Source organism: Phycodurus eques, chromosome 17 (genome assembly GCF_024500275.1).
Source record: "Phycodurus eques isolate BA_2022a chromosome 17, UOR_Pequ_1.1, whole genome shotgun sequence".
Lineage (NCBI taxonomy): Eukaryota > Metazoa > Chordata > Actinopteri > Syngnathiformes > Syngnathidae > Phycodurus > Phycodurus eques.
Window position 1 is genome coordinate 20,954,672 of NC_084541.1, and position 22,259 is coordinate 20,976,930.

Below are 22,259 nucleotides of genomic sequence, written 5' to 3' on the forward strand. Positions count from 1 at the left end.
GCTGCTGTGCTGTTTGTGAACAAAAAGTAGCAGTTGTTTGAAGGCTTAGAATTACCATGACATCGATGCTAATTTCAGTTTTTTTTGCATCATATGTTAGCATTAAACTAGCGGACTTTCATGAGACGAAATGATATGGCTTGGTTGAACATTTTGGTGTTTAGGTAATGTTTAATCCTCTTTTGTGTGTCATTTTTACAGTAAACTTTAACTGGAAGTGATAAACAGCTTGAAGCAAGCACCTTCACCTCTTCAGCTATTATTCTACCAGTTACCAGCTACCATCTATTAATCAAGTAATTGGAGCAAAAATATTTTGGATTATGAAACAACCATACCAATACAAAATATGCATGTGAGGTGCAGTTTTTTTTTTTGTCCACTTGGGGTTGCCACCCTCATATTCTACACTGCAGTATCTGTGACTGAGTGTGAGTGACTTTAAAAGACGGGGCCTGGCCTGGTGAGTGACGTGTGCGTCAGCAAATGAGAGTGTATTTTGCTATAAGTTAGCCAGTCTGCACGTCGAGTCACTGTGTATAACACATACTGTAGCTACCTTGCGACGGTCTAGCCGGTTGAGCGCCACGTCCGGGCCTGCTGGGTGGCGCCGCCTCCCCGTGGGTGGGGGAAGCGGAGGGGCTGCCCCGTGGCGAGGGCAGCGGGGAGGATCCGGTTCCGGAGCCCAAGGAAGTCTGCAGGTGCTGGGGAAGGACGGCCTCCACCTCTTCGTCCACGTCCCCCTCCATGTCGTAGTCGTCGTCGTCACCCATGTCGGCGTCCTCGGCCAGCAGGGTGGAGCTGGCTGAGGCGGGGATGCTCCCGCAGATGCGCTCTACGCTCATCTCCTCCTCCAGGCTCTTGATCCAGCCAGGACTCTTCAGGCGGATGTCCATCACCTTGCCCAGAACCTGCAAGGAGATGAAAGCTTTGAATTGTATTAAAGTCCTTCAAACTGCCATGTAGTTTCCATTACACTCCATAATTGCTATTTGGGCATTTTTGACCATGGTAGAAAAAAAATACAATTAAACAAAAATATGACTGGATTAAAAACGTTTTTTTCTTCCTTGTTTGTATTTTCATTGTATCAGAGAAATATTAGGAATAAATTCATGTCATTTGGATTGGACCCCTCCCCCTGCAATGCTTCATAATCATCCTTTCTTTCTCTTTTGTTATTTTGAACTTTGTCTTAAACACAACAACACACACACACGAGTACCGGTAGCTCTTATTCGTGGAACTGTCTGTCGTTTTCAAAGCATATTTTGAACCTTGATCTTAAAAAATAATAATAATTAAAAACACTAAATACTATGATACTTTGGTTTTAACATTACTATATTACGACTATTATTAGAAATGTGTATTATTAGGATTGAATAGGAAAAATGCATAGATTTGGCTTGTAAATCTTTGTCAATGGAAAGCACTTTTCAAGAACTGTACATTTCTGTCCTGTTACATAACATGAACTAGCGTACAAATGGTATTTTTTCAAATATTTGGATTTGAAAGTATGTCATATAAGTAATACTGAATAACGATATCATTTAATTGTATGTGTCTACATCTACTCAAACACATTTCCTACTTTTTTCTTGCAGTATGGCTATGTCTACCTAAGCTAGTAACAATGTAACTGCATGACTTTTCCATACCACAGTTATAGGGTTTTTATTAAAAGAAAGAAAAACGGTTTACAAAGTGACCCAACAATGCCAGATAGCAAATATGGAGTAATTATTATCAATAAGTGACTTACAGTGGACGCACTGAGAGACAAAGCGGCCATAGCAGAGTAACCCTCCAGGAAAGTCACCCACATCTTCTCCTCAACAAATCTGAAAAAAAGAAAGAAGAATGTGTCAAACCCATGTAACTGACCTTGAGGTTATGTGGACAGGCAGGGTTTTTTGAGTTAAATAAAGCCCAATAAAAATGATTGAATCACTTAAAAACATCAAAATGAAAGAAATCTTCTTGAATTAAGTGTAATTCTTACGAATTACACCGTTCTCGACGTCATAATCATGTTTGAAATGAGAATAGCACTGAAATAAAGCTACATTGTTTCTATAGAATTTTCAGCATGTACAGCGGTGCCTTGAGATAGGAGGTTCTTTCTTAAATCAAAACACTTGTATCTCAAATCATCTTTCCCCATTGAAATGAATCCAAATGCCACTAATCCATTCCAGCCGCCCCCAAAAATGTTTTTCAAACTGTTTTGAAAAACAGTGCTTCATAATACTGTACTACTGTAGTAATTTATAAAAAACATACAATAAAGAAAAAATGAAATAAAAAATAAGTTTTGGACCCTTTTTTTTCTTCAATTCAACAGACATTGTGCTGCTCTTTCTTGACAATCTGGGGCAATATAATACAGACGTAGAGATATACATGGAGATGGTCACAACTCCTCGGTAAGCCACAGTAACATTACCCGTTTTTCACAGAGGGTAAATTATATATGACCGTGTGTATTGTTATATTGTCTGTCTGTATGTGTTCCTTCACCGTTTGGAAGGTTATAGCATCGCAACACTGATGCTATTCGTTAGCCCGTCTATGACGTTTTGCACTGTGTGTTAGCATTAAGCTCGCATAGGCACAGTTGTTTAGTTGTTTTAAATACACATCAAATTGTCTTTGTTTTATCTTTAGTTTGACAGTAAACTTCAAATTGTAGTGCTAATAAACAGCCTGAAGAATTGCTCTGATCACTCGTATCGCAAGGCACCACTGTAATATAATTTTATTACAGGTATCCATATGAACAACTACATAAGAAGTACATTTTAAAATCACTCATTTTTTAATGAAAATAATTCATTTAATATTTTTTTTTTTTTAAAAAATGCATTTAATTACCAATGTTTTTCTATCAACTCTGGCGACATCAGGCTCACCTGATGAGGATGACCTCGCCGAAGTTGGCGAACTTGTCCAGCAGCTCGTCGATGAGCGCGTCGTCAAAGTAGTCGTCCGGTCCGGAGGAGCACAAGGACACCAGGACCGTGCCGTCCGGCGGTCCCTGCAGGGCGATGACGTCCTTGTAGACCTGATGCCGGGCCTCCGGGTCCACCTCCAGGATGTCCACGTCCATCACGGCCACCACCGGCCTACAAACGTATTGTCACATTAGCACCCCTAATGTCCCAAATCAGCAAGATTAGCTTTTTAAGGGCAGAATGTGTGTATTGGGTCAGTGCCTCCAATGATTCCGATTGCAACAATTGAGGCAAATTCAACTAATCATAGCAGTCCCCCACATATCACACTATGGCGACAATTCATTTTCTTGTTTTTGGTGTGAAGATGCACGCATGCGCCAAATCCTGGGTGACTGATTGGATTGCACCCACCTGTGGTCTGAGGTCTTAAGCTCGGCCCTGCCGTAGTACTTGAGGGTCCCGGGGCTCCACGGGTATTCCGGGTCGTCCTCGTTCTCGGCTGACGTCGACGCCGCGCCGACCACGTTCATCTCCTCAGCTAAACACAAAAAGTTACAATGTTAAAACCATGTTAATAGTCGCAACAAATTACAAGAGAGTTGTACAGTTGTCTCATATTGCAAGAAAAAATATATATGTATATATATTTTAATTTGGAAGTCCAAACTTACAAGAACAAATGTCATAATGTAAAAATGTCATTACACATGAATAAAGCCAAAGTACAAGTTAAAAAAAATATTTGTACATTTGCAAGAATTATGTAATAAAGTCAAGGGAATTTAAAAAAAACCTAATTTAACTACCTTCATACAAATACGATGTTAGGTTTTGCAATGTACAAGTATATATATTACTACTATTATGAAGTAAAATAATAAAATTAGGTCATAATCTACAAGAACAAATAATTTTTTAAATATAAAAATGTCATTATGCGATCACAAAGTGAAAGTACAAGAAAACTGCGTTAACAAAAACAGTTAAGTAATAAAGCATGGGAATATATATTTTTTAATACAATTACATTTCTTTTGGAATTTACCAGTATATATTACTATTGTTATTACGTAAAAGAATAAAATAAATCAAACATTTACAGGACCAAACATCGTGAGGAATAAAGAATCTAATTTTACACGAATTAAGTCATAGTACATAGTAAACCAAAGTAATAAAAAAAAACAACTACTTAATGCTTGTAAAATTACAATTTTATTTTTCTCATTGTACCAGAATGTTTTTTTCTTGTATGATTATAATTTTTGTGACAGTACGAGTATAGTTGAAAGACAAAAATAAATTAGAAATCTTTCAAAAATGCTTTCAATGACAAAAAGCAATAACACATACCTGTACTGTAAAATGACAATTTTTTTTCTAGTAACATGATGGTATTGTTGAAAACTAAACATTTATTTTTTGTACTTGTAAGAATAAAAGCTCTTATAATCTAACTATAAAATTAAAACTTTCAACTTTATTTTTGTAAAATTACTCGAAAAATTCACTTCGTGATTCTATTTTATTGGCTGGATGGAGAGCTAGATGTTTGTGGGGCACCTGTTTTGTCAAAGTTCCACTTCCTGCGCTTCCAGAGGATGCGATCGGTCCAGGCAGGCGTGCGGCACTTCTCGCTTGTGTCGTAGTCCTCGGAGAAAAGGTCGTACTTGTACGTGGGCGCAAAGTCCAGCTTGCCCTCGATGAATCCCCGGAACACCTGAAGGAGAAGGAGGCCTTTTTCCTGAGTGCTGACTGTCAAACATTAACAACAACAAAAAACTCGAGAAAGCAACTTTTGCATGAATTCCTTGTGAAGGCTGTGGAATTAATTAACAGTTGAAATGAAGATTGTGAGACGAAGTTGGAATGGTTTGAGTCGGTCAACAAATGTGGAGGGATGAGGTCAATGTCAAATATCTCGTAAATTTGGGGAAAACCTTTGACAACTCCGTACCATTCCGGCGTTCTTTTGGTCAAAGAGCTGGTCACCGGCGGTCAGCGTGTCCCAGTTCTGCTGCCTGATCAGCTCCTTCACCTCCTCGTTGGGCAGGCTGATGCGGTAGTTGAAGTCGCCGCACCAGAAAACATAGTCGTGAGAGTAGAGCAGGCGACCCTGGAAGAGAAGACACGGGAAGAAGATGAAACATCACAACACCACATGGGAATTGCATGAAGCTCCTCAACTCAAAATAGTTCCTGCCTCCCAGGATTATAGAGACAGCAAAGTGTCCTGATATTATCATCTATCATCTAAGACCAAAACAGTTCTAATGGAGGAAAGCCTGTCAAACGGCCATGCCAGAAAGAAATGTAGGGACCAGGATCTTGCAGCTGAATGTGCGACTAGAGGATGGAACACCCACTATTTCCCAGTTGAAATTGGAAGCAGCAACATCTACAACGCATCAATATCCAAATGCATTGCTGCTCTTGGAATGCCAAGTGGAACAAGGCGTAACATCATGGACACCTGCCTTGAAAACAGCACTCGGAGCCAGCTATGTAATATGGTTGTGCCGAAAAAACAAAGCATTCCAACAGCTACAATTCATACAAAACTGAGAATCATCCCCTCTTAAAGACAACGAAGTGCCAGCAGGATGGTTTACGCCACTCACACCAGCTGTTCCTCGTCCGAAAGTAGGAAGGAGTAACCTGTAACGAAGATGATTTACATCTAACCTATCTCTGAGGGAAGCGAAACAGTTGTGTTGCATATATTTCTATGCTGCTGCTTACAGGACACTAGGATACACACACTAGCTTTTGTTTGTTAAATCCGACCACACTATGTTATGAATACACACGCACACGCACGCACGCACGCACGCGCGCGCCACAGACATACTGATAACATTCAGGCTGAGAGCAGGCGAGAACTGGTTTGATAAGGAGCCACTGAAGGAACGGATCCCACGCGAGAAGGAAGAGAGTTCACCGCGTTCGACCAAGCTTTGTAAATCTGGATACTTGATTTTGTTGCATTAAATACTCAGAAGACAACTTTAGTGTATCAGGATTCTTATTTGGAAAGAAGATCACCACCAAACATTAAAAGAACCGGGAAGAAGGAATTCCATCAAGGACTTTTTGCTTGCAAGGCCGGCTGGGAAACCTCCGGGCCTCGTTTGGAATTCCTAACACTTGGGATCACACAAAACCGGTTGAACCCACCAAAGTCTGGTCCGAAGTCCAGAGACCTCAGAGATGAATTGGCGTGAATCCAAGACAGAGCTCAAGAAACACTTTCCTAGCCGCTCTCACTGAGAAATGACAATGGAGTGCTCACCTGAATAAGGGTGTCACTGTGCTGGTGACCAACCAATGAACTAACTAGCTTATATCAAATCAATTCTCCCCATTGAAATGAATATAAATTCCATTAAAAGGAGCAACTCAAATTTTGGCTCATGAAACAAAGAAAATAATATAAAAAATAATTTAAAAAATAATAATATTCGACCGACCGACAGTTTGTCACCCACTACACTGTATTTATGAATATGAACAATCTTACGTGTTTTCCATGCACATGAGACCTTGTTAAACATGTTTTTGTGTGTTGTTCTTACCATGGGGAAGCTGAGTTTGCGTGTGATCTCGTTGTAGTCGTCGTTCCTCTCCTTCACCTGCGACTGTCCCGCCGCAAAGTGCGAGCACACGAAGCAGATGCTGGTGGTGTGGAAGAGCAGGCGGATGGCCACGCCCCCTTTGTTGCCCGTGGCGCCGCCCATGCCCGTTTTCACCGTGTCCACCGCCACGTCCCTGCATGACGAGAAAATGACAACAACTCAAAATGGGCTGAAGCTGCTGACTGTCAATCTGTGTCATTCGTTCTTTCCATTTTTAATCCAAAATTCCTTCATGTCCACACGGTACTCCACATGTGGCATTCAACACCATCATCCCCGAACTCCTCTCCTCCAAGCTTCTCCAGCTCATTGTCTCGCCTGCCAGTGGATTTACAGCTTCCTGACGGGCAGGACACAGCAGGTGAGGCTAGGGGACGCCACCTCATCTAAACGCACCACCAGCACCGGCGCATATCTGTTGTTGACCAATACCGGCCACTCATGTGCCTGAGTAGCATCTGTACCATTTGCACAATCGACATTGTCCCAGACTATCGCACTACTAGTCACTTTAAACTGCATAAATTTCTTGAAGTCTCGGCGCCTTTTGCACAATGGTCATTGCACCGGACTATTGCTCTATTAGTGATTCAAACTGCTCTCATTGCTAGAGGACTCTGCATCTTTTCGCACAATTGTCAAAAAAATAAAATAAAAATTGTACCGCCATTACCAGATTACTGGCAACCTTTTATAGCTCAGTGACTGTTTTTCTCAATGTCTTTATGTTTCAAAAGTGTTCTCTGTCAATTGAGTGTCTGTTGTCGTACTAGGGCGGCTCCAACTACCGGAGACAAATTCCTTGTGTGTTTTTGACATACTTGGCGAAATAAAAATGATTCCGATTCTGACTAGCGGACTTGGGGCAATGGTCGTAATCCAGATTGATTGTGGCGTCGGCGGCTAAGAAGCTAACGGAGCATTAATAAACGCTTGTTGAATGACAAGGTCACTTTTGTGTTTTTCCATTGCCAACTGAAAATGGAAAAAATTAATCATAGACAGATGCCTGATCTCGGTTTCAAAGGCGTACCTGATGAAGGGCGCGTGCTGCGGGCGGATGAAGACGAACAAGCACACGCCCACCAGCTGCTCCGACGCCAGCAAAACGTACTTGTGGTCCCGCGAGATGTTCTTCTGCAGCTCGGCGGCCCACAGCTTCTGGTTGGTGGTGCTGCCGGGACATCAGTGACACACAAGAGAGTAAAACCTCAAGCGCATTACGCCGCATCCAAATGCGGCAAAGTGTTGGGACACAGTGAAGAAAATGTAGTGTTGTTCCTTACTTTGCAGGTTTAACAGCTTCCACTCTCACTGGAAGACTTTCTACAGGTATACGGTGTCGGAGGGAGGGAGTATGTGTGTGTGTGCGCGCCTGTGCGCGCATGTGGAGGAAGTTCATGTCAGTTTGTGAGGATAAATAAACAAATAGGCCAGCTCATCCATAGGCATGCGGTTTAAAAAAAATTATAATAATAATTCCTTCTCAGACACAAAATGTCTTTCTTCTCCTCGTCGAATGTGTTGACTTTATCAGCACTGTTTCTTATTATCTACACTGTCATTTGTAATAATACCTCATCTATTGCTTATGCGTTTGGTAGATTAGTTACTAAATTTGTCCTGTATAAAGAACCAGATTACGTGTTTTGTGTGTGTGGAAATCATATGGCCTCTACACAACGAGTAACTACAGTAACTCCATTTGATGTAGCAGCCTTTAAAGACAGACTGAATGAATTTTCCCCATTTTTTAATCAAAATTTGGTGGTGCTCCAAGTTTCATTTGGAGTAGCATATTGTTAAATTGAAAAGGAAAAGGAAGCTCCCCAAACTGTTTCACCAAGTTGGAAGCATCCAACAGGTTCAAAATGTCTTGCCAGGATGACTAACGAGGTCATCCTGATGAATTAATTGTACAGTGGACTGCCGCTATTCATGGGGGCTAGGGACCGGGCCCAACAGCAAAAATCGGCGCATACTTGACAGCATAGATATATATATTTTTTTTTAATTGATTTTGTTTTTCCAGCAAATATGCGGGGGTCCACTGTATATGAAAAGGTGTCTCAATACATTTGGCCACGTCTATGTACATGTTACAGCCTGCACATACCTGGCGCTGACGATGTTTCCGGCGTTCAGCTCAACCATTTCCTCGAAGCCGATGGCAAAGATATCAACAGGGTTGGCCTTGCTGTCTGGAAAGAGGAGATATATAATCTCAATAAGATCAATTATCGCAGGATATACAATCCAGACCCACGTGCAGTAGGTGAAAGTCTGCCATACGGAAAGATTATATACAACAACAAATCTAATCGTTTACACCTCCCACACCCTTTAAAGACATTTAAATGTATTAAAAAAAACACTTCAAATACAGTGTAAATGTATTTGAAAAAAAAGAAGCAAGCATAAAATGCACAGAAAATACTGTCAGTCAGATAAAGTACATCCATGTGCCTTAACAGGGCCCCGAGTCGTGTTTCAAAACTATTTTTCATTTAACTGATATCAGAAAATCTCTATACAACAATTCGGGAGTAGGGAACGAGTGAATGATTCCGAACCCAGCAAAGTTGACCCATTCCCTGCTCCCTAATCACTATAAAGGATTTTTGGTAGACTTTTTAGTCAACTACAGTTTAGAGTCCAAGAAATACAAATCGCGATATAGTGACTAGCGATTCGTCAACGCACCTTGGAACTCGGGGTGGCCGGCGATCTTGGGGGCGTCCAGCAGCCAGTCGTTGAGCGTCTGGTTGCGGAAGGCGATGCTGCGGAACTGCTTGCCGCCGTTGACGTTCCACGTGCCCACGCACACCCGGATCTGCTTGGGCCGCGTGTACCTGCGGTGGTTCTGACACATGCCCAGCAGCACCCTGGGGGAGGCTGCGGAAAAGACGGTCGGGGGATGGAGCGCGTGGAAACCGATATTTGTGAAACGGTTCTTGGATTGCATCTTCAATTGTATAAATGAATACATACAACTGAAGAAAACCACATGAAAACACACAACTGATGGGAATGCATCCACTTAAAAACACAAAACAATGATATTAACACAAACGGGCTTGTAAGAAAAATAGTAAGTGACATTAAAGAGGACATTATGTAAAGGTTTTATTTCCCGACACTCTGAGCGCTGATGATATGTTTCCCTTAAACATCCAGCACACATGAGGTGACATGGTCCACTTAAGGGTTGCTCAGTTACTGTACCTGACTGCAGGACGGGCTCAGTGACTAACAGAGCGCGGCGTGAAGAGAAGCAAGAAAAAGTCACGTTAGATCACGTATCGCGCCAGCACGCCAGGCGGGACAGGCGAGCTCATCACAGATTTGGAAAATGAGACGTTCATTTACCGTAGAGGCTGGACGTGGTGAGCAAGGCCCGCGCTTTGTCCGCCAGGTCGCTGTTGAGCGTGGAGCCCAGCCGGAGGATGTCGATGGCCTCCTGCTTGGAGCTGTCGAAGAAGTTGTTCTGGATGGTCCTGGTCACCGAGCGAGCGCCGTCTTTCAGCTTTCCCGCCTGGACGGGGACAAAGACACGGCTCGTTATATGGCGGGGGGGGTAAACGGACGGGGCTTCCCACGTCAGCCACCGCAGAGATCAGGATGCGCTCATGTTGTTGATTTGCTTTCATTCGTAAAGAAGTGACACTTTTTTGGTTTAGATTCCACTTTGTTCATCAAATACAACCGTGGTTCCCAACTAAAGAACACACATACTATAAATCCTCACAGCACAAGACCAAACAAAAAGATCTCAAATATCTTGCAGTGGTTACTTGAGATAAGAGTTCAGTTCGTTCTGTGACGACGCTGGTGAGTCAAAACGCTTGAAATGAAAGGAAATGGCATTGATCTGTTCCACCCTCCCAATATTGATGTTTCCCAAGAAAAATAGCACTCAATAAAAATGTACTTGGTAAAAACATACAGTAATGACATCATTGAATAGAATGTAAAAGAAACTGTTTTTGCCACATTGTGTGCTTCAATGAATACTGTGCTGCTCCTTCTGGATACACAGATATAAATAGAGACAAGTCACTCCTCAACAAGCCACAGTAATAGGAGTCATTCTTCACAGTGGATAAAGAATATATGGCTGTGAGTATTGTTATATTATCTGTCGACATGAGTTGCCAAAACATTTGAGTTTTAATACCATCAAATGTGTCAAACATGGGTTGAAGCGCTCAACTCACGTCAACTTAGTTCCTTAGCACCAACATGCCACAAGATGGTGCCAAGCAACTTGGTCCTGACAGCAATTGATGAGTTTCTCAGTAAAATACAAAAGAAAAAGATTCCCCCCCACAAAAAATAATTCAACAAATACGCAAATTTACAAATGATGACCCGTGAGTAGGTGGGGGTTGACTGTATACTGATAGAATGATGATCTCATCTAAATTCACTCACAAATTGACTTAATTTGAAATCTGGGCCTGTTGAGTTGAATAAACACTTGGCTATAATTGTGTTGTATGAATGGTAATAGGCGGATACACAGATGAATTGTACCTTGTGCCACCTGAGTGGAAGTGCATTTAATTGTTCTGCCTGACAATATAAATCACTGGCATAAATATTTAAACAAAGATACATTTATAAAAATTAAATAATTATCAGCGAGTGATTGAGTGAGATGAAGTGACATTGGCTAATTTAACAGTGGTTGGGAATCACTGTGATAAAAGAGCCACTCCGACAAAACCTCATCATGAGAAAAAAAAAAAGGATTCCTCAAATCAAATAGAAACCACACAAGAAGAAAAGCTGTTCATCCCACCCCGCCAGGAAAACTGAAACCAGGGATTCGGAAAAAGGATGGGGAAGCTCAAACGGGAACTTACCGCACATGCAGAGCATTCCGGAGGGCGGCAGAAAGAGATAACACACACACACACACACACGCGCGAGTTACGAGACCACACAGTAATGTATACAACACACAGCACAGCATGGCGGCGCTCTTGCAAGGCATCTGCCTAGCGGCGTGCGCGTAGAAGCGGAATGTGGGTGCACCACCTTAGCCTTGCCGTCCAGGGCGCCGGTGCCCGCGTAGATCTTGCTGATCGAGTCGCCGTTGGCGGACCACATGGTCCTGAAGACCTCCTGGAAGCGGGCAACCAGCTGAGGCTTCTCCGTCAGGCCCATTTCCTCAAGCTGCTTGGCCAGCATCTGAGAGAGGTGGTGAAGACATTATTTCAAAGGAGAAATACCATGAAAATGTGACTTTTTAACATCTTATATACAAATAGTTGGGTCACACTCAAAGTGTGAAATTAAACAACTAAGTCAATGGGTTGTCAGTTGTCTATGTCTGAAAAAATGTCTGTGAGCGAGGCGTTTGGAATTTCCACTCATCGAGATGAAACAGTGGGGATAATTTACAAAACACTGTCTCATATAGAGTATCTTGGCCCATGACTTGGAAGCTAGGCTGGGTGAAGATCCATCAAGCGGTGGCACACAGAAGCACTGTAAAGTTAAAGCCAAAAGGTAAACACATCTGCAGAGTTAGCGTTATTTCATGTGCCACATGCACGGACATGACAAAGTGCAATTCGGTGGATTGCTGATGAAGAGCTGCCTCCATGTGGGAAAATACAATTGTTTATATTGACAGAGGAAGGTCAGAGAGGTCCCAGGTGTCTTCCATGAAGACACCTGGGACCTCATAAATTGTGGGGATAAAATGCATAACGTCACAGTTGAAAAAAAAGGTTTTTGGGACACCACTACAGTACCTCTAGGGCAAAGAAGGCTTGGACGCTGTTGGTTCTGTCTAAACAGTCCAGGCAGTTTGTCCTGATGGTGCCACCCTGGCTCCTAAAAAAGACAAATATGTTTTAAGGATGGATTTCAAAAAGACACCATATAAAAACACACACACACACACGTGCACATGCCAGAGGTGGGAGTAAGTCACAAGTTTGAAGTAAATCTTAATCTTCAAGTTTCAAGCAAGGCCCAAGTTACTGTGGCAAAAATCAAGCCGGTCAAGCAAGTTTCGTCAAACCCTTACTTGGGTTATTAAGCAAGTCTTGTTCCCCATTTTCCCGAAAACATACTACAGTAGTGCCTTGATGACACGATTGATTCATTCCGTGACCACACTCGCAACTCAAAACACACATCTCAAATCATTTTCCCCCACTGAAATAAATAGAAATGCCCTTAATCACTTCCAGCCTCCACAAAAAAACTCAACATTTTTTAGAGGGGTAATGTGTTTAAAAATGTAAAGAATTAAATACTTTGTGCATCATGATAAATTCATTGTGACGCCTTCTGGTGTGTGCGACTTGGCAGTATAACACAGTCATGAAGACACGAAGAAGACTTTCACAACTATTGTAAGCACCTCAGTAAACTGCAGTAATATTGCAAGTGGGTTGAGTTGAGGTCACTTCCACTGTCTAGCACTTGTATCTAAATGTTTTCAAACATACAAAAATAAAAAATAAAAATCACATGAACGACGGCTCGTATCCCCAAAAATCCGCAAGTCGGGTCGTATCGTATCGACAGGCATCATTGTCTATGTACAATGTCTGCGTCACCTGGTGATGCCCATCTCTTCCGAGTAGTAGAAGAAGCCGCACTCTTCCACGAACTTGCCGAGCTGCGGCTTGAGCACGCTGTGCAGCTTGTCCGCCTTGCCGCCGCGAACGTTCTGGTGGTAGTCAAAGTTGACCATCTTGACGGATGCTCCGTGCTCCGACGCCTTCAAGTGACTCTGGAAACAAAAGAAAATACATCAACGGACGCACTCCAAATATGCTTTCTAGTGCAGTAAATCTCAAGGGCTTTTACACAAAGTACCGCCTAAAAAAACATCACTATGCAAGTACCATAATGACCATAACGTTTAATAAAACTTAAAAATGCATAGTACTGGATGACAAAAAGTTTGAACCCACTGCAACATTACGCACAGTTTAAACAATTAAGTCAGCGATTCTTTTCATACCACTAGAGGGAGCCTGCGTACCACTAGTTCTAGATGCTACAAACTCGAAAAAATAAATAAATAAATAAAACATTTAAAAACCCTTGAGAATACATTTTTGGCTTTTTTTGGTTCTCACCTGAAAGGCTTTGCTGAGCATGTGTTCTCCTTCCTTACTGCCAAGCAGATTGATAATCACCTGCTTGCCATACAACCTCTTCAAGGCGGTGAAGTGTCTGAAAAAACATAACCAAACTAACCCTTCGAAAAAAAAAAGCCAGTTTCCCTTAGCAACAAGTTAGGTAGTCATGTCTATCATGACTTGACCTACAAAATAAGTAAGTCAGCCATTTTAGGCTCAGTCATTTCTTGGGGTCCTTCAAAAACCGACTTTTCCTAGAGATCGTGGGCGATTGCCGCCAGATTTGAACGTCTAGACAGATGGATGATGCTAAATTGTCAAATATTTCTGTTTTCATCATTGCTTGTTGGTGGAGCATGGCAGCGAAATCTGATTACTTAAAATCTTCGAAAATTCAGCCCACAAAGCCTGTTTGACTTAGCGACATAAGGAAGGAAGTCAGTCATTGTGGTTAGAAGCGGTCGTTTTAGGCTCATTTTGCAAACTTCCCTTTGCCATCTCCCCGGCGGCTGTGGAGGTGCGACGGAGGGTCCGATCATATTATGGTTATTATCTTTTTTTTTTTTTTTTTTAAATAATCTTTCTGAAGTTACGGTTGTCAGTTTGTATTTCTATTTCAGTTTCCCACAAAGGCTGTGAAACAGAACTGTCCTTCAGGGATGAATAAAATACTGTAGTTTTAGGCGCTAACGTCAAAGTAGGATTCCTGGCGTTTCCTTTGTCATTATCTTCTGCTTCTGCTTTGTCAGCAATGGTATCTGTTTGTTAGTTTGTTTTTGTAAGTTTTAGTTTGGGGTTTAATCCAGGACTACAAGGCGTGTGTGATTAGTCGTAGTTGTCCTGCAATGTGGTCACCAGCCTGACACTGATACAGCAGCCAGAAAAGATGATAAGGTTGGACGTGCGCAAGGTGTGGCACAGAGATAAGGACGGCCATCTAAGAAGCGAGTGACTGCGCACCTACACACAAAATGTTCGCCAGCACTCAACAGAGATATGACAACATTTTGATGAACTGTTCGTCTGTGAGAGGCCAAGGCCAATGATGATGACTTTTAGGCCACTAACTCTGGCAGCTCATCTAGCAGCTCTCTCGTGTCCTTCCTGACGGTGACAATAAATCGAGTATACTTGGAAGTACCTTTCAAAGGCCGGTGCGTTGGCTTCAAATCCTCGTGAGAGTTTGACGCGGTGAGAGCCGACCTGCGGGGCACACACAGAAAGAGACGCATAAACACATGTTGCGGGTGGGCAAAAAAAATCTGCGAACAAAGATCAGCGTTTGCACAAAGAACTTGAAAGTGGCAAAGGGCGTAGGACACACGGGCATAGGGGCACACAACTAAGCGTCATCTACAGTACTTCCACTTTCATCACTTCCACCAAAGATGTTTGTTGATTGTTTTTATTTTGGGGGGTGGGGAGCGGTATCAGGACTACACAAAAATGACAAATCATTGGTTGCAGAGCAGGTACAGGTCAAGGATTGATTTTGGCCCATACGTTTATATACTATAGGCTAGGGGTGGCACAAAAATTTTAAAATGGACAAATGAGCCAGTCATTCTCACAAGTTTATAAAAAAAAAAAAAAAAAAAAAAAAAGGTTAATACAGTGGAACCTTGATAAAATGGATCCCACTATAACGGCTATCGGACAAAACGGACCATCGGGACTGAAAAATGTGTCCAAATTTGTTTCCATTTGTCACTTAAAATGCCGTTGACAAAGCCTGTTAGTTCCAGAATTGGCCACTGGAGCTGTGGCGCAACGCAGGAAGAACACGGGACCGATGTATTTCCGGGTCCAGATATACAATATGACTAGATCCAATTCCAAAAGACGTGCCTCCCGTGCCTGCGTGGCGGCCATGTTGAATGCGGGGCATTGATGTGGCGGCCATGTGACGATGGAGTCTTTGGAGTCTGGAACAAGCTATTTTTGGTACAGGAGCATTTTTTTTGTCAAGCCCTTCGCCTTCAGCAATGGATTTGGAACTAAAAAGCGCACTAATTCCTCGCGGCTCATGACAGCGACTCGCCTGGGATGAGTACTGCACGTCAACAATGACACCATGACCAAGCACATTGGCGTGACAAGTTTGTGTAAAATGTGACACTTTCAAAAAATTTCAAGCTTTTTTAAATATTTACAATAACTTTTGTACTGTACTGGGTGTTTTAGCCAACAACAAAAAACAACTACAACAAAACAATAATTTTGTACTGTACAGTAATATGGGTGTATATGGTCTCCCAAAAAAAAAAAAAAAGTGCTTCGATGTAAAGGACAATCGGCTTTATCGGACGACCCCCTTCCCCATTAGTTTGTTCTATTGAGGTTCCACTGTACTTAGTTATTTTTTAAAATTATTTTTTTCCTTTTATTTCATGTTCAGTTCAGTAAATTTTTCTGCCAGTTCGATGACAATGCAACATTTAAGACCTTGGAACCACAGACCTAAGGAGCATTTCCAAGGTCAATGAAGGTCTTCAATTTGGAAAAGCTAATTTCAAGATCCATGAACAGACCGTGAAGTTTTTTGCACTAATCTTAATTCCTTCACTGCCAGTTATTTTCAAAGCAGAGTTCTCCATTTTGCCAGCCATTTAAAGAGCATTTTTTGATGGAGCTTTCAAAATCCACAGAATGAATGAATGAATTCATTCCATTTTGGAATAAGCCTGGAACATACTTTTCGGGTCATTGAATGCATTTCCTACACTTCCTGGTGTTCGGTGACTCATTGCAAACCCTCATCTGGAGCACAGAAGTCAGGCGCGCACAAGTGACCCCAGCCCCACCTGGAAGCACAGGAATTTAGCAGGTTTCTGCTTGTCATCATGGCAAGCATTCCTTTCTTCCTTCTCTTCCTAAAGTTGCTCTCCAAGCACTACTGAGTTTCTAATTGCTTGCATTGTGAGGTGCAGCACGCTTCGTTTTGTCACTGCTTCCTGTCGGTGTCGCTTGGAGCGATGCATATTTAATAACTTCCCGCCATCCGAGAGGCATGGCTGACTTACACCCTAATCCCTGTGCCGCTCTCGTTTCCTCCACCTGCAGTGCTACTCCAGTGACACGTTTATTCCATTTTGGAAAAGCAGTCAAGTTGTCTCAGTTGACCAATGCGCAGATTTGTTTTGGGAGGAAAAAACTAAACAAAAAAACAGGATAGGCCAATACTAACAGTGGAATCTTGATGATTTTAATTGAAAAACTGATAAAAGACATTTTAAAAAGAGAAGAGGCTCTCAGTGAATGATTGTTCAACTTGACAGCTGGTCAATTTTTAGTCTCATAACTTCCTTAACTACCAGACCAGAGAGCAGACATTGGTGGAGGGAACAGGTGGCGCAGAACCTCAGAAGAAGGAAGCACTAACAAAACTCTAAAAGCGTCTGAAAACAAGCCCCGGTTCTCCGCCCCTGTGTTTCGCTCTTGAGTTAGCAGCATGTGGCCAGCTGCAGACTAACAAATGAGGAGAAGCGCTTTGAGGTGGGGGGTGAGGGGGATGTTTTCAGACCAGGCTCTCACCTGACCAAAGATGTCGGGGAGCTGAGGAAAGCAGAGAAAGGCCCTTTAGCGACTGCTGCATCTACCAATATTGAGGCCCCCCTGGAAAAACACCAACTGTGCAATGTCAAATTAACAGCCAAAAACATCTTAGGTCAAAGCTGATTGAAAGAAAATACAATTAAAAAAACACGCATTTTCTCCAATCCATGGTAAAAGAAACTGTGGCCAATGACAGTTTAGCGAAAAATAGCAGTCTAGTATGACAACATTAGAGGATGTAAAAAAATAAACTGGCTTTATAAAGTGTAATTGTGCTATTTGCTTGCTGTAACTCTCAAAATGAACTTCAATTTGCATCTTAAATCTGATCATTCACGTATTGAACTACTCCAAATTTGTATTGGAACAATTATGTTTTTGTATTTAAACTCCTCATTTGAGCACATGGCATTTCTACTAATACCATGTTGACAATAAGCACATTACAGTGAGCCAAACAAATTTCTAATTTTTCAGAGAGGGTAATGTGTTAGCAGGAACAAGACTGAGTGAAAACCCAGAGACACAACCAACATGTGAATTACATTTTTTGTTCTCTTTTTTCTTTAAAGACAAACTTTAAAATACAGTTGGGACAAATATGTGAAAAAACAACAGCCTTTCTAAAGGATTTAAATTATTATATCTCATAGTGAAGTCTAATTCGAGGAAGCCGGGACAGGACAAATGTTTTTTTTCCCAGCACTCAAGGTAGTTTAAATTAATCTTTTAAATTATACTTCTTCAATATGCTAAACAAATCAATGTGTAGGACACTTTGATATTTAAGTTAATTTGGAGTTACATTTTATTTCCTGGGGAGGCCAATAGCCCCAATTTGGTGGAATGTACTGTCGTACTTTAAGAGGCGTGGCCGCGTGAATGACGTCAGGAACTGGCATCGGGTTGGTCTGCGTCTGAGTGTCTGGACACCAGTTGCGGCCTACAGCAGCTCCTTGAGAGTGTCATCATTTTGTATTTCTCAGTGTTTGACTGTTCGTCCCTTTCAATAAACTGTTGAAAGTGCATCGGCGGCTGTCTTCTCCTTTCCCACACTCGAAAGCATTACAGTGCCTTAATTGCTCGATTTTCCCCAACTTACCTCGAGCTGCAGCATATCTGAAGCTCACTCCAAGCTGACATTTTGAGGCACTGGCACAGGTACCGCTGCACTCTACTGTATTGGATTGACACTGCACAGATTCCCCTAAAAGAGCGAGCCCAAAACCAACAATAGCAGAACAAACAAAACAAACAAACAAACAAAAAAAGAGCCTTATACCAAGTGAGGGTTGTCATGGCGTCGATCGGCTTGCCGATTGTCGTTCAGGTGCAACAAAACCCCCTTGAGGGTCTTTTTCTGAACACAGTACGGACACGGACATGTGTTAAACGGCCGGCGACGCTCGGCTGCCGTCGCCGCGTCAAACGCGACGCTCCCGACGCGCCAAAGTGAAATGGACGTTTGCGTAGCTCAGACCGGCGTGGGTATCATTCACATGCTTTCGCGTGCTCAGCCGTTTAGAACGCCCCGGCCGATTGTGTGTACGAGTGGATTTGCGTTTGCCTTACTTGGATCCCCGGCTGCTCCCAAAACAGCGGGATGGAGCCACGGATCTGGATGAACGAGGACGCGCTCTCATCCAGGAAGATGGCCTGTTCCGCGCAAGGACACAGTGAAATGAAACATTAAAAAAAGACAACAAAAAGTAAGTCACGAGTACAAAGTGCAGATATAAGTTTACAAATGTTGGAATCAAAAGTTGTTTAGTACAGATACGTGGACAAAATTGAAGTACTGTAATGAACAAAGAATTTGTACTTTTGTTACTTCTCACCATTGATCCACAGTGAGACTATTTGCCACACAATCAACAATCAAATAGGAAAGGCTCAACATGAAGCCAGATGTTCCGTACGTTTACATCAAACAGAAAGCAAGCCTCGCTGCGGAAGAGTGAATAGATAACCAGCGTGCAAACAAACTATTTACTTAGAGCATGTGTGCAGACTGACGGAAGCTCGGCAGGACACGAAAGAGCATCCACACGAGCTGATGAGACAACTGCATCAAACTGCTCTGGAGAGTATTCCCAAGTGATCGCTCCCCTCGCCAGCTATTCGTGATTGAAAAGTTGAAATAAATGACTAGAAAGAATCCACGAAACAAAAACTACCACTTTGCACGATGGAAATCCACACGACTCCTGCAAATAATCCAGCGTCGTCCGGTTTTGCCGCCCACCTGCTCGGTCTCCACAAAGTTGGCCACCTGGCCGTCGTCGTTGGTGCCGCGCACGTTGAAGCGCGTGCCGGCCCGCTCCGAGCTGAGGCGCGAGAACACGCACGCCTTGGCCTGCTTGTGCCCGGCGTAGATGGTGCGGATCTCCACGCCGCCGCACATCAGCCTCAGCAGCCAGTCGTCGCAGTTGACGCCGTAGTGCTTCAGGTGCAGGTGCAGGGACTGGTTCCTAGTAGGGGAACAGGGGTGAGGCACGTATTCTGGAGCGAGACCAAAAATCTGAAGCAACTTCACACGGTAGGATAGGGGGACCGAACACTGCCGCAAGTAGCCAAAATCTGTGGGTTAGTTTCCAACTGCCTATAGATGCCACAGATGGCGTCAAAGGACTACTTTTCTATCAGACAGTGCTTTGGTCTGTCTAATAGAAGCCGATGAACTATGTTGAAGTGAGGGGAGGAGTCACCACAAAAGTTTAGTTTGACAGTAAACTTCAACTGGGCGTGACATGAATGAATTCATTAGAAGGCGGGAGGGCGTGTCTATTATCGGCGTCTGGACTTGCTCAAGGGTGGACTGTTGGAGCTCTTACCAGAAGAAGCGGTTGTCCGTGGTGTCCTCCAGGATGCGGCGCCGAGCGTTGAGGCTCAGGTCCATGCTGACGCCCGTGGCGGACCAGGCAAAGTAGAAGTGCCCCGAATTGAGCACCTTGCGCACCTCGGCGATGCGCTCCTCGTCGCCGGGGTCGTTCTTCAGCGACACGAAGTCCGTCTGCGTCACCCGGAAGACCTCCGACTCCTGCACCTTGCCCACCGAGCTGCAGCCCGTCACCACCACCAGGCTGTGGAGCATCGAGTCGCCTGCCGTACGGAAAGAGGGGGAAGATTTTGGAAGGTTCTTCGGACCTCGGTGCCTCTTGATACACCAAACCCCCGGATATCAGGGTTCATCGTTCCCGCAAGGAGAATATATACTTTGTTCGTACGACTTGCTGCTTCGTTTGTGTTACAGTAGTAGTAGTTTGAAGGTTTAGAATTACCGTAAAATCTATCCTAATTTGCGTTAACCAGTCTATGGTGTTTCGTATTATATGTTAGCATGAAGCTAGCAGAATTTGGTGAAACAATAAATAGTTTGGTTGACCATTTTGATGTTTAAATAAATGCGATTTAATTTAATTATATTTTGTTTTATGTGTGAGTTGTACAGTAAACTTCAACTCGGACTGACAAACAGCTTGAAGCAAGCACGACTCGCCTCTTATTTGGAGAACTGCGCGATTCATTATCTTGTACATCTGTAATATGATGATGCGATTAAACATTTGTATGGTTTCACAGTCATAACAGCCCTCTGAGGGGAACCGCAACTACATGGCCTGCGCCAAAAAATTGTTTGACAGCCCTGCCTAAAAACAAAAGTTCCGTCTTTTTCCCGTTCTTTTAGAAAAAGAAAATGACTCGGAAATTGTTCAAAACAAGTTAGAAGGGATTTATTTATTTCTCTTTATACCAAGGAAGCTTTGAACCCCCCCGCCCCAGCATTAACTTGTATCAATAAAAATAGAAATAAAGTAAGGGGATATGTTCCAACAAATTGTCCTGACAAATTATCTTGAATTAATCAATAAAAGCAGTGCCCAACCCTATCAACTGTGGTAACCTTAACTTACGGTCCTTAATTCGATCTTGGACCAAGCTCGAATGTCAAATCAATTTCCCCCATTGAAATTAATTCAAATGCCATTAATCTGTTCCCCAATTATTATTTTTTTGCTATGCGTTTATGAAAAAGAAATGAAAAAGAAGGAAAGGAGGCAGGGAAAATCTAATTTAAAAAAATAAATAAATAACTCAATGAATCAACCAAGCCACAGCTCGTAACTGGAAAAACTCATAAGTTGAAGCACTCATAAGTCAAAGTACCACTGCCCATGTGTTCAAGTGACACCATCTTGTGAGTGTAGCTCACCCAGGTTAAGGCGGAGGACGCCCAAGATCCCGTAGGCATCCACGATCTTGGAATATGTGTTTTTAATGGCTTCTTTCTCGGCCGCGGCTAAAGACGAAGAGAAGCAAAACGTGAGACGAGTGGTGCGCTAAAATGGCGACGTGAATATAAGAGGGATTCCTTACAGAGGACAGCAACGGCCCCGGACTCAAACATGAGGCACTCTTCCCTGGCGCGCGTCTCCACGATGACGCTGTAGGGAGGCGGGTCCAGCTTGTGGTAGATGCGATAACCTTTGCTGAAGGCCATTGTTGATGTCCGATGCAATGACCTACAACTGGGACTGAAAAAAAAAAGACAAAACTCACAATGATATATACAAAAATTCAAACATTGTACAGTAAAAATAGAGTGACCAAATATAGCAAAACAAAATACACCTGTAAGCTGCAAGCATTATTTTTGTCCACTCGGGCTCGCCATCCTCACTGTAGTATCTGCGACTTTTATTGTGTGCTTTAAAAGGCAGGGCCTGGCCCACTGAATAACGTGGGCGTCAGTAACGATGCTTACATTGGAATAGATGACGTGCTGTTGTGTAAGCAGCAGACACAGCGCACTTTACCTTTTCAGTACTAGTTTATACTGTAGTGTGGATGCCACCAGATGACAGCAAAGGACTACTTTTGTCTAAATGAAGTACCTCAATTTGCTTCAGCGCCATAAGGCCACCATTGGCCTGGGCACAAAACGAGCGAATAGGTGAGTTTTTCAGCAAATAACGGCGCAGAGGTTCCCCCAA

The 22,259-nt window shown here is 42.9% G+C and overlaps 1 protein-coding gene across 13 annotated transcripts in view; it reads right to left on the reverse strand.

Annotated features, from left to right (window-relative positions):
* Positions 1 to 22,259, reverse strand: part of synj1 (synaptojanin 1) — a 31,246-nt gene that overhangs the window by 7,318 nt on the left and 1,669 nt on the right. For 6 of the 13 annotated variants that reach the window (XM_061701912.1, XM_061701911.1, XM_061701915.1 and 3 more), the window contains exons 2-24: positions 21,643 to 21,800; positions 21,479 to 21,565; positions 20,100 to 20,367; positions 19,511 to 19,736; positions 18,838 to 18,921; positions 18,548 to 18,625; positions 14,852 to 14,913; positions 13,708 to 13,804; positions 13,180 to 13,355; positions 12,364 to 12,445; positions 11,642 to 11,794; positions 9,968 to 10,133; positions 9,824 to 9,847; positions 9,302 to 9,493; positions 8,715 to 8,799; positions 7,632 to 7,772; positions 6,539 to 6,731; positions 4,921 to 5,079; positions 4,527 to 4,683; positions 3,375 to 3,501; positions 2,919 to 3,131; positions 1,769 to 1,847; positions 560 to 911 (exon numbers count right to left, since the gene is read on the reverse strand). In XM_061701912.1, coding sequence (XP_061557896.1) covers positions 560 to 911; positions 1,769 to 1,847; positions 2,919 to 3,131; positions 3,375 to 3,501; positions 4,527 to 4,683; positions 4,921 to 5,079; positions 6,539 to 6,731; positions 7,632 to 7,772; positions 8,715 to 8,799; positions 9,302 to 9,493; positions 9,824 to 9,847; positions 9,968 to 10,133; positions 11,642 to 11,794; positions 12,364 to 12,445; positions 13,180 to 13,355; positions 13,708 to 13,804; positions 14,852 to 14,913; positions 18,548 to 18,625; positions 18,838 to 18,921; positions 19,511 to 19,736; positions 20,100 to 20,367; positions 21,479 to 21,565; positions 21,643 to 21,766 — 3,325 coding nt within the window. In that variant the 5' untranslated portion in view covers positions 21,767 to 21,800. The other 7 variants (XM_061701920.1, XM_061701916.1, XM_061701913.1 and 4 more) reach the window with 6 other exon arrangements.